Raw genomic sequence first — 11,553 nt, forward strand, 5'->3', positions numbered from 1 at the left:
GGTCAGATGGCACTATTTATGGCTAAAGTTCAGAAAAATCAGTAATTCGAGAAATCCACAGAGTCTATTTAATGAGCAAGGGAACTTTTTAGGGAGTAACTCACTATAGCACAGGCATTTATTGTAGGGTCCGGGAAAGCCGAGCTATGTCCCATGCTGATCTTCTTTCAAGATCTGCCTGGTCAGTCCCAGCATCCAGAACCACGAGGGAGTAAAAAGTGCTGCATACATACATCCCACGTCTTAAGGGTCTCCTCCTGCCCGCCCCTCCGCAGTGGCCGTGACCCAGGGGCATGTACTTCAAGGTCATAGGCAGATGTAACAATTACCTGCCACCTCACTAGGGGCGGTGCTTCAAGGTCCTGGCTAGAACGGCTACCCACTAAAAATTAGTGTATAGTCTGGTTTGCTACTATAGAGTGGAAAGTGAGATTCTTTATCCATCAGGTTTAAATAAGCAGCTGTGGGAGCTGAGGGTTTGAAAGAGTGGTCCAATCTTGACTAGACTGGATAGGACAATAGGGCCTGGATTTGGAAGTTCCCCAGAGAAATGTACTAAGAAGAAGACCTTGGCTAGAGGAAATTTGTAAAGGTTTTCCTAAAACTTATCCCCACACCTAGACCTAAGAAAAGGGAAATTTCCCCAAATAACAAGGAAAACTCTGTCCAGCCTGAGACAGAGAGAACCCCGAATCTAAGGCCAATTCTCAGGAGAACTGAGAATCAATCGTATGTTTCTTTTTGTCACATGAGAGGATCGGGTTCTGGTCCAAGCTGCCGGGAAACACCAAACACAGCCCTTTTTTCCACCTAAATGTTTTAAAGTTGAGAAGGGTGTCTAATTATAGGGTTAGTCAAACTCTTTACTCCTGTGGCTTCAGAAAACTTTTCTCCTGAGGGGCACTTTTCAAATTCAAGACAAAGGCCTAGAGGTTGGTTTTCCTCTTTGCTGTGTAATGTAAGATTGTTCTTAAAATGTAAGCCAAAAATCCCCTCCTCCCGATTCAGAAGATGCTCCGGAACTTGCTGAGGCAACTTCCCCCACCTCTCTCCCGGCTCTGACCTTCTCTTTAGCCAGGAGAACCTCTATGCTTTCTTATTTTACTGTGTTTTTCTAAAGATTGAACCTGGGGCCTCGGATACCCCAGGCAAGTGATCTGAGCCACACAGTCCCTGTGGACCCAAAGGACCACTGCATGGAGAAGTGTATTCATGGGCCCCAACTCCAGTGGCTGGTTGCAGGAAAGGGCCTCAGTGACCTTCCTTGTCCAATCAACTTAAGTTCCAAAATTATTAAGTTAAAGAGAAATACAATTTCAAGACAAGTTTAAAATGAGATAGAAAGGTACATCTTATGGCTTTTCTGGGAAAGGTTTTAAAGTCATAATTCATAAATGTTAATACATTATAAAGCCACCAATCCTTGTGAATTTTTTTGTTTTGGGGGTTTTGTTTGGTTGGTGGTTTTTTTTGTTTGTTTGTTTGGTTGGTTGGTTGGTTTGGTTTGGTTTGGTTGGTTTTGTTGTTGTTGTTGTTATTGGTGGTGGTGGTGGTGGTGATGGTGGTGTGTGTGTGTGTGTGTGTGTGTGTGTGTGTGTGTGTCCTGTAGGCATCATTGTTAAGCTAAGAATGTTGGGCAGGTACCTTACAATTGTGGGTTGTATGACTTTGACCAAGATCCCCATCACCATCTAGTGGTAAAATCCCTAAATTGCAGGATTGTGTTTTGAAGGCTAATAAACCATCCCCAAATCACAAGTTCATGAAGTGGCAAGAGACACCCACAGCCTAAAGGCTCACTTCTGGGTGCCTTGGCTGCCAAATCAAGATGCTCAAAAGGGAAGCTTGCCTTTTGTTAGTTTCAAGATAATAATTTAGGAGATGCTTAAATTATTAACTGGCCCAAGTTAGAAAAGACAGTCTAATCTCAGTTACTGCATTGCAGCAGGGAACGAGATTGGGGGACATGGTGTCTGTTGGAAATCAGTTTGTTTAGCTTCCTCAGACAATCACTGTGCATTCCCTGAGCGTTAGCAATGCAGTTGACTACTGTGCAGTGGGTTAAATATATCTGACTGTAAGATACAAATATGGGGGCTGAGGAGATGGCTCAGGAGTTAAGAGCCCAGGCTGCATGTCCAGAGGACCCAGGTTCAATTCCAAGCACCTATATGATATCTCACAACCATCTATAACTCCACTTCCAGAGGATCTGAAACCCTGTTCTGGCCTCCATGGGCACCAGACATATATACAGGCAAAACACCCAGACACATAAAAACTTTAAAACTTAAAAAAAAAAAAATGAGCCGGGCGGTGGTGGCGCACGCCTTTAATCCCAGCACTTGGGAGGCAGAGCCAGGCGAATCGCTGTGAGTTCGAGGCCAGCCTGGGCTACCAAGTGAGCTCCAGGAAAGGCGCAAAACTACACAGAGAAACCCTGTCTCGAAAAACCAAAAAAAAAAAAAAAAAAAAAAAAAAAAAAAAAAAAAAATGAAAGATATAAACATGTAAAATGTTTTATATAAAAGCAACTTTGCAAATAGTTAAGAGGGGGAAAATAAGTTAAATAACAATGACCAGTGCAGGCGCTAAACTATGTGGCATTTTTAAAGCACTATATTTATTATCTGGAGATTGTCTGAACCTTTCAAAATTAGGAAGGAACCTGAGCAGAATTAAGGCAGTGTCGTGTGCAGCGCTGCCCACAAATGGGGAAGGCCAGTAGATGTTGTGCAGTGAAGAGACCTCAAAAAGGGTCTGGCTGTCCCAGTTCTGGGCTGGTAGCAGTGAGAACTCTTGACCATCAAGGCCATGGTGATAAAATGTTTTCACCTGTTTCTCTCTTGTTTGTTTTTTGGAGACAGGGTGGTACAATGTAGCTCTCGTTGGTCTATTTCTCATCTCTTTACTAGACAGTATTTCTTTTTTTCTTTTTTTTTTTTTTTTTGTTTTTGTTTTTGTTTTTGTTTTTCGAGACAGGGTTTCTCTGTGTAGCTTTGTGCCTTTCCTGGAACTCACTTGGTAGCCCAGGCTGGCCTCGAACTCACAAAGATCCGCCTGCCTCTGCCTCCCGAGTGCTGGGATTAAAGGCGTGCGCCACCACCGCCCGGCATAGACAGTATTTCTATTTAACAGTAACATGCTAAATTGAAGAGTTGTCAGGGCTGGGAGTGTAAGGCAGCAATACCCCATTTGTCTGACCTGTACTACGCCCTGGGTTCATCCCCTAGCGCTAATAACAAAACTTGCTCCAAGGGAGAGAAATGATGAAACTGGATACGTTAACCTGCATCCATTTTTCAAACCAGAGTGTATGTCAACAGTTTCTCTTTTCTAATTTTGTTTAGATGTACTCATTTTATTTTCTGTGTATGCGTGTTTTGTTCACATACATGTCTGTGTATGCCTGGGCATCAGACCAGGTCCTCTGCAAAAACAAGTGCTCCGAATTGCTAAGCTGTCTCTATAGTCCCTTATGTCAAGAGATTTTGGTTTTTTAAGTGATGCATTAGCACAGTGGTACTTGAAGGTTTAATTTTTTTTTTCTTAGAGCAGTGTGAAAGCAAAGCTGTAAGAACAGAGAGGTAATCAATCAACAGCACCTTCCAATTTTCACAGCCACCTACTGATTCATAGACCAGGGCCAACCACTGCCCCCAACACACACACACACACACACACACACACACACACATATACACACACAGACACACACAGAGACACACAGACACAGAGACACACACAGAGACACACACACACAGACACACACACACACAGACACAGACACACACACAGAGACACACACACACAGACACACACACAGACACACACACACACACACACACACACACAGACACACACACACAGACACACACACACACAGACACACACACACACCCCTCTGTGCCTCTCCTAACATCCAGTCCTGGCTGTAGCTCTCTGAATCTTCTTTCTAGCAGGCATCTTAGCTGGACTTTCTATTGCTGTGATGAAACCCCATGACCAAAGAACCTTGGGAAGGGAAAGGGTTTATTTGGCTTACACTTCCACATCACTGTTCATCATCAAAGCAAGTCAGGACAGGAACTCAAACAGGGCAGGAACCTGGAGGCAGGAGCTGATGCAGAGGCCATGGAGGGGTGCTGCTTACTAGCCTGTTCCTCTTGGGGTTTGCTCAACCTGCTTTCTTATAGAACCCAGAACCACCAGCCCAGGGGTGGCCCTGACCCACAACTGGCTGGACCCTCTCCCATCAACCACTAAGAAGACACCCTGGAGGCTTGCCTACAGCACAGCCTTATGGAGGCCTCTTCTCAGCTGAGGCTCCCTCCTCTCCAGGGACTCTAGCTGGTGTTGACGTAACACTAGCCGGGACAACAGGGTCATAAGTGGGCATAAGGTTTAACATGGTGAACGCTTCCAAGGGCAGGGACCTCAGCATCTCACAGGGGTCCCTCCCTTAGAGTTGTTATCAAGAAGTAATCATTGATTCCTGTATCATACCCCCGCCCCCAGCAGTGTCTGAAGCGGAGCTCAGTTCAGGTGCAGCAGGGGCGGGAACTTCCCAAGTGTGCAAACGGAGTAAAGGAAGATAGAGCATTTTACAGCAGCTCCGTTCCCCTGGCTTAGATATGGTTTGAGTGTGTCCCCGAGGGTTAACGAAGTCCCCGGTGTAGCAGTATTAGGAGGCGGGTCTTCCAAAGGTGGAGCCTAGAGGAAAGTGAGTGGGTTTGGGGGAGTAGTATTTTCCTAGGACCCGATTGGTCTTCAGGAAATCAGGCTGCTGTCAAACAAGGCTCGCCTGTGTGCCTGGCCCCTTGCCGCGGTCCGCTGTTTCTCTTTATGCTTCTCTAGCTCGTGATACAGCCAGGGAGGCGCTCACCAAGCACCACCTCCACACTGGTTATGCTTTCCAACCACAGGGCTCTTGAGCCCGACAAACCTCTTTTCTGCGTCACGCACAAGGCGTCACGCACAAGTTTGCTCTGGCAACACAGAAGAGGTCCAGGCAGGTTCTTCCAAGTGCACTGCCGAGTCTAAAGCCGGTAATAAGAATGAGCAGTGGGAATTGGTGGTCAGCAAGGAAAGGACCCTTGTCCTTCCCCTGCTGGGCTTAGTGCAGCACTTCATGACATCAGGCCTCAGGCCAGGCATTGCAAAGCACCCCAGAGGAGCTGCTTACGGACAGAGTGTCTACAGAGCTCTTCTGAGCGTCCGTCTATTCCGTCCAGATCACACGACAGCAGTACCAGAATGCACTCACGGCCTGCCACATGGACAGCTCGCCCCAGTCCCCGGACATGGAAGCCTTCACTGATGGGGACTCCACCAAGGCCCCCACGACCCGGGGCACACCCCAGACTCCAAAGGATGACCCCGTCCTCACACTCCTGAGCAACCGGACCAGCTTGCCGTGTGAGTCAGTCTGGCAGATAGGCTGGGCTGCTGTGTGGTGTGAAGGGTCCTCCCTTCCTTCTCCACATCCGCCCAGCAGCCATCGCGTGCCTCGCAGAGCCACAGGGCTCCTCCGAGGCACAGAGGTAATGTGCTCACTGTCCTCCCTAGGCAGCCGCTCAGATGGTCTGAGAAGCCCCGGCGAGGTCGTGTACCTGAGGATGGAGGAGATGGCCTTCCCCCAGGAAGAAATGACCAGCTTTGAGGAGCACAGGACACGCCAGCTCTCCCTGTCCCCTGCAGCTGTTCCCACAACAGCAGGTCAGAGCTGGGCCCAGAGGAGCAAGGAGATCACCACTCTGGGACGCAGACTGGCTTGGGGGAACCCTGGGACCCCAGCTCCTGTATCACAGAGAGAGAGGGGTGGGGCCAGGGGGGTTCTGTCAGCATTTACCAAGCTCCTACCATGTACCAGGAAAACTTGAGCAATGGTAGGAGCCCTCTTCTGCCTTGATTCAGACTCTAGCCTCTCAACTCAGAATTTTTTTTTTTTTTAACACAAGGTCTCATGTAACCCAGGCTGGCCTCAGACCTACTTTGTAGCAGAGGATGGCCTTGAACTTCTGAGCCTCCTGCCTCTGCCTCCCAAGTGTTGAGATTACAAGCGTGTGCCACCACACTGGATTTTTTAGGAACTGTGCAATTTTAAGCAAATTACTCTAAGGTTCAGTTTCCTTATCCTAATAGGTAAGTTTCCTTGAGTAAGTTAATAAAGATAAATTATGGTAGTTGTATCATAAAGCAGTTTCAAGTCTAAGTGAGAGAATGTATATATAGGGTACACCGGTGCCTGGTATCACACTCTATAAATATTACAACTACCCTATAGATAAGAACAGCATGCTCCACTCTGACAGCAGGGGCAGCTTTGTGGCAGCTGGTCTACAGAGCGAGTTCCAGGACATCCAGGGCTGCAGAGAAACCTTGTCTGGAAAAACCAAAGAAGAAGGGGGGGAAGGAAGGGAGGGAGAGAGAGAGAGAGAGAAAGAGAGAAGAAAGAAAAAGAAAACTGACATCAGCCACCATCCTCACTGTGGGGCTCTTCACTTCCTCTGGGCCACAGAGCAGGCCAAAATCTCTGGAACTTTCCCTATGTTCTCAGATCCCTTCATTTGAGACCTGGTTCACCTCTGCCTTGACGGTGGAGCTGCTCAGAGCTCCCTGTGTCCCAGCAGCAATGAGATCCAGCTTTCCTCACCAAGGTAGACAGCCTCAAGCTTTGGGCACTCCACACACCTACCCACCAGGCCATCAGTCCCCAGGCTTCAGAGCTGCCTCATTCTACAACAAGTATCCAAAGCAGAGATCTCCAGAGGCTCCTGAATTTGTAAGATCAGTGAGACAACATGTACCAAACCCAGAGAGATGGCGCAAACAGTCACCAGTCCAGGATTTGAACTAAAAAAAGAAAATGAGATCTTTTTCTCCCCCACACACCACATTTAGGAGCTCTGCTAAAGCATGTAGTTAGATCGAGCAAAGGAGAGGGAATGGAGATGGATGCACATTGAAGAACATCTAGCCCACCTCTGCGTGTGATACACGAGGACACACAAGGTTGAACATCGCCCACACCCAGTGACCATGTTAGAAGTGGACTCCATGTCAGGGCTTTGGGTGCAGGTCAGTTTCCAACTCAGCACCCTGCCTCCCAGCTGGGACCCTTTCTGGGCTCTGAGAGTCTAGGAAGCCAGGGGCATGTGCCCAGTTGTTGCTGAGCCTTTGGTATTACAGGTAAAAGAAAGTGACATCTAGTGGCCTCAGCTGTCCTTTTTGTCTGGCACAGACACTAGGCAGAGCACACCGTATGTTTTCCCTCTCTCTTGCCAGATGGCATTTGAGAAGAGAGAATTACTTCTGAATCATAGTAGACTGCTGGATTACAGCGCCTATTGTCTCTCTGTTTCTTTCATGGCAGCAAAAATGCCATTTGCTAACTAATAGACAACACCCCTCAGGACACACCCAAGTTGTCTTTTGACTTACACACACACACCACATGCACACGCACACACTGTTCGGTATTGCCACTCACTGAGACACTGAGAGGTCCTACCCTTCCACCCTGTCACTCACAGAGAGGCAGCACTCGGAATATCCCACCTGGTCCTGACCCTTGGGTTGGAGACTTGAGTTTACTGTCCTTTCAGCTCCCGAGGCTGAATGCTGCAACATCCACCTGGAGCCAGAGGCCAGCCCCTGCAGCAGCGACTCTGAGGAAACTATGGGCAAGAAGCTGCTGAGAACCTTGAGTGAGTATCTTCTCTCCCTGACCAAAGCTCCTCACCAAGCATCAGGAACAGCGTGTTAGGATCCTTCTCCGAGGGGAAGACTTGCAAGCCCTATATGAGACACACCTCCGGAAAGCCACAAGGCCTGAGCTACTGCCACACCTGGGATACTGTTCGAATCTGTCCCATCCTGTTGGGGATCTGGTAATAAGAGTCTGCAGACATGCCCTGAGGTCAAATTCTGACCTCCTTCCTCCTCCTGTTCTTTATGGGTAGAGATCTTTGGATCACTCGGCTCATTGTTTTATGTGACCACAATGGCAGGGCTAAATAATCGGGACAGAGACCTTAGAACCCACAAAACCCATAATACTCACTATATAGTCCTCTGAAGAAAAACTCTGTGCCCAGGAGACACCACGAAAGTGAAGCGGGGGCCAGGAAGATGGGTCAGTGGGTAAAGGCGCTTGCTGCAAGCTAAGGACCTGAGTCTGATTCCCACGCCCCACATGGTGAGAGGAGAGAACTGACTCACAAGTAGTCGTCTGACCTCCACCTGTATACCACGCACCTACAAAACCACACACACGTGCAAATGCACACACACACACACACACACACACACACACACACACTAAATGTTCTTTAAAAGGGAGAAAAGAGAGCGGCATCCTCCTTAGACAGCGGTCAGTGGCAGAGAGAGCGGGATGAAAATGTTCCTTCCTGAAAAAGCGCAGAGCTGCAGAAGTGTCTCCTCCATCTTTGAGAACATTTATGCAGCCACCACCATCACTGGCCCAGAGTGGGCAGATGTTCTGAAACCGAGCCCTTGGGAATGGCTCCCAGCTCTACCCGCCAACTCCGGCCCATGGGACATCAAAGACTGGGAGACTAGTACTTTTTTGGGGAGTCTGGAAGTCACTTGAGCTGGAGCCATCCAGGGAAGGGAGAGAAAGCATTTCAGGGCCTACCTTAGTCTGTTCCATGAAAACGCTATCGTAGACTAGTGCCTGGGATTGGGTTTTTGTTTTGTTTTGTTTTGTTTTTTTCAGAGAGGTTCCTATTTGGGGAAACGGCTTCAGGGTGCAAATATGTTGACATCAGCACCGTGGTGCAATGCAGGTTCCGTTGCATGCATTCCAGAGTGGGGGTTTGTCTCCTCTTCCACCTCTGTGTGGAGGAGCCCTCGGCCTGCGGAGGCTGCCCTCCCTAGCTCCAGATTGATGCTGACAACCTGTTTTTCAGGCGGTCGGAAAAGGAAGAGGTCAGCAGATGGAGAGAGAGCCTCCGAAGAAAACTCCAATCTAACGCCTCTGATCACATGATGAGGGGAAGCCCTCGTTGGCTGGGTGTGAGATTCCAAGGCTCTGGGGGAAGAGCCGCCCTCCAGTCACTTGCTTCCCCCAAGGCCTCCCACCCCCGGTGACAGAACACTCTGCCTTCCACCTTCCGCCCCTCTCAGTCACTTTGGCGAGTTCCCCAGCTGTCTCCAGTGTGATCCAGAAGGAGATGCCTGTAATGGAAGATGCTAGACGTGGTCTTGTCCATAGCATAGTCCAGGACTGGCGGGGAGATGACTCCAAGCTGGCAATGCCACTCAGGGGCTCCCAGTGATATTCTTTGTTCTTTGGGGTCCCTGAGCCTCAGGAGACCCATGTCCTGGAACTCACCCTGCTTTCTTCCAGAACCAAATAACCCTTTCTCCTCCCATAGTTCATGCTTAGCAGTGACTCAGGAGGTGATGCAGGCAGAGGTGAATCAGAGTCTAGAGGAGCAGGTACGAAGGTCAGTTCCAGGGATGGACAAGGATTCTTCTACCAGAACTTCAGAGTGTGGGACTCCCTGTCAGTGCCTGGATTCTCTCTGAAGCCTGGGGAAGGACAAGAGAGGAAGCCTTGGGTCACTGTATCTCCCCAGGACGTGCGAGTTTGGGCTTCCAATAATTAATCTCTCAATAAGCCTGCTTCACTAGGGAACAGGGAGCACAGAGACCAAGTTGTGAGCCAGACGTGGAACTTCAGGTTTTAAGTGAAAATCAAAGCAGGGAAAAAAAAAAGATGTACATGAAAAAAATTGTCAAGTTACAGTGAGTTTAGCCATGATATACCAAAGAGTGCCCAGCTGAGCCAGGAAGGACGATCCGTGCTATCACGGGACTTCAATGTGCTTGACACAGGAATGTTGAATGCTCACTTTTCTTTTTCACATACCCTCACTGTCAGCCGCTTACTATATCCCTTGCTGGTCAGCTAAGTGTTCCAAAAAATTTTACTAGATCCAGGGGTTTTAGTCCTAGATGTTAAGGCAGATGCAATTCCAATCACAACCACAAGATGGCAGAGTGAGCATGCATATCTACTCCTAAGACTAATGTAGGTATTGGGAAACGCAGCCAGCCTAAGGGAAAAATGTAAGTCAAGTTTGAGTTTGAATTTGAGTTTCTGATTCATTTCCCAACCCTTGCACACCTCCAGTCAGTACCCAGAGATGCAGTTCTGCCTGGTGCATCTCCAAGCCATTCCCAAGCCACCATTTCCCTTCCCCCACTCAGTCACAGACAGATGGACACCTGATAATTCCTCTACCTTATCTGTGTCTCAAAGGAAAATGCTTGCCTACAGGAACTTTACTTAACTCAGGGGTTGTTAACCTGGGGCTGTTACTCCAGGGGAGTCTGTAGTTTGACTTCAGAGGGCCTATGAAGCCCTTAAAACTGTCGGAACTTAGCGTTTTTGTGTGTTTTCCAGAGACTTGAAGCTTTCTTAGTATTCTCAAAGTTCCCAGCCCCACAAAGGCTTTTAATAGTTTTAAATAGTGGAACTTTCAGCCCAGTGTTTCTGCAATGCAGAGTGGATATTGGACACTTTGAGAATGGTGTTTAATTGTAAGTGGTCAGGCATTCTTGTGAATGGGGGAAGGTTGGCACCCACCAAGACAGGGTCCCTAGAAATCCTTGGCACACCACACAGTGTGTATGGTACAACCTACATCCCATGTAACTTGCCCATTGTCTACCAAACCACAGTCAGTATTGCCAAGAGGGGCCCCGGCCGACGGGAGGGAAGCTTGGAGCCAGGATGCCTCTTCTCTGTGTGTGTCCCTGACTTCACCAGCCCCTTGCTTAGCCTGGCTGGCCCGAGGCTCAGCCATGCATGTGTTCTAGCTAATTCCATAGCCACCACTCCCTGCCTGCTCCTGCCTGGTCAGGATAGATGGCGCCAGCACTCAGTGCTGGGGGTCTCGGACCCAGGCCAGTTAGTGATGAGTATTGAATGAGAATTCGCAAAGGGGCCTGCTGGACAAACAACGCTCCCTCTCGTTACCCCTTAGGCCACCGGCCCAGGCCGCTGCTGTTGCATTATCCCCTCCCCCCTGCAGACCCTCTAAGGAGCCTGTCACCACTCCTTTCCTTATCTCCCAGACCCCCCCACATTTTCTTCAGGTTAAAATAAATTTTAAAAAAAAGATTTTAAAATAAAGCATTTATGAAGGCTCAATGAATTGTAAATAATTTTTAAATAAAATGAAAATGTGTTTCCTGGACTGTGGACACTTTAATTGCCCGTGGAATTTTGGGGTTCGGTGTCATGTGAGACGTGTGTCGGACAATGCACAGGTGTAGACATCTCACCTGTGGCCCTGCCGCCTGGAGGAGCACCCCTCGAGGCAGGCGTGGGGCTGAGGTAAGGTTACTTCACTTTGGGAGGCCAAATGGGTCCGATTTTATAAGAATGAAGGGCAGCAGTGGGAAGTGAAACAGGAACCTGGGTGTAAATGGAGACAAGGGAGTATTAAGGATAATGAGAAGGGACGCCGCCTGCTGAGTCCATGTGACCATGAGAAAAGTGCAGGACCCTGGGGCCAG

The 11,553-nt window shown here is 48.7% G+C and overlaps 1 protein-coding gene across 2 annotated transcripts in view; it reads left to right on the plus strand.

Annotated features, from left to right (window-relative positions):
• The window catches only part of Cnnm1 (cyclin and CBS domain divalent metal cation transport mediator 1), a 57,585-nt gene extending 46,353 nt beyond the window's left edge, over positions 1–11,232 (plus strand). For both annotated transcript variants that reach the window (XM_076563137.1, XM_076563136.1), the window contains 4 exons: positions 5,235–5,418; positions 5,569–5,718; positions 7,608–7,709; positions 8,934–11,232. In XM_076563137.1, the coding sequence (XP_076419252.1) occupies positions 5,235–5,418; positions 5,569–5,718; positions 7,608–7,709; positions 8,934–9,013 (516 nt within the window). In that variant the 3' untranslated portion in view covers positions 9,014–11,232. The remainder of the gene's footprint in view (positions 1–5,234; positions 5,419–5,568; positions 5,719–7,607; positions 7,710–8,933) is intronic.
• The last annotated feature ends 321 nt before the right edge of the window (positions 11,233–11,553 follow it).

The sequence above is a fragment of the Peromyscus maniculatus genome, chromosome 1 (genome assembly GCF_049852395.1).
Source record: "Peromyscus maniculatus bairdii isolate BWxNUB_F1_BW_parent chromosome 1, HU_Pman_BW_mat_3.1, whole genome shotgun sequence".
In the NCBI taxonomy this organism is placed as follows: Eukaryota; Metazoa; Chordata; class Mammalia; order Rodentia; family Cricetidae; genus Peromyscus; species Peromyscus maniculatus.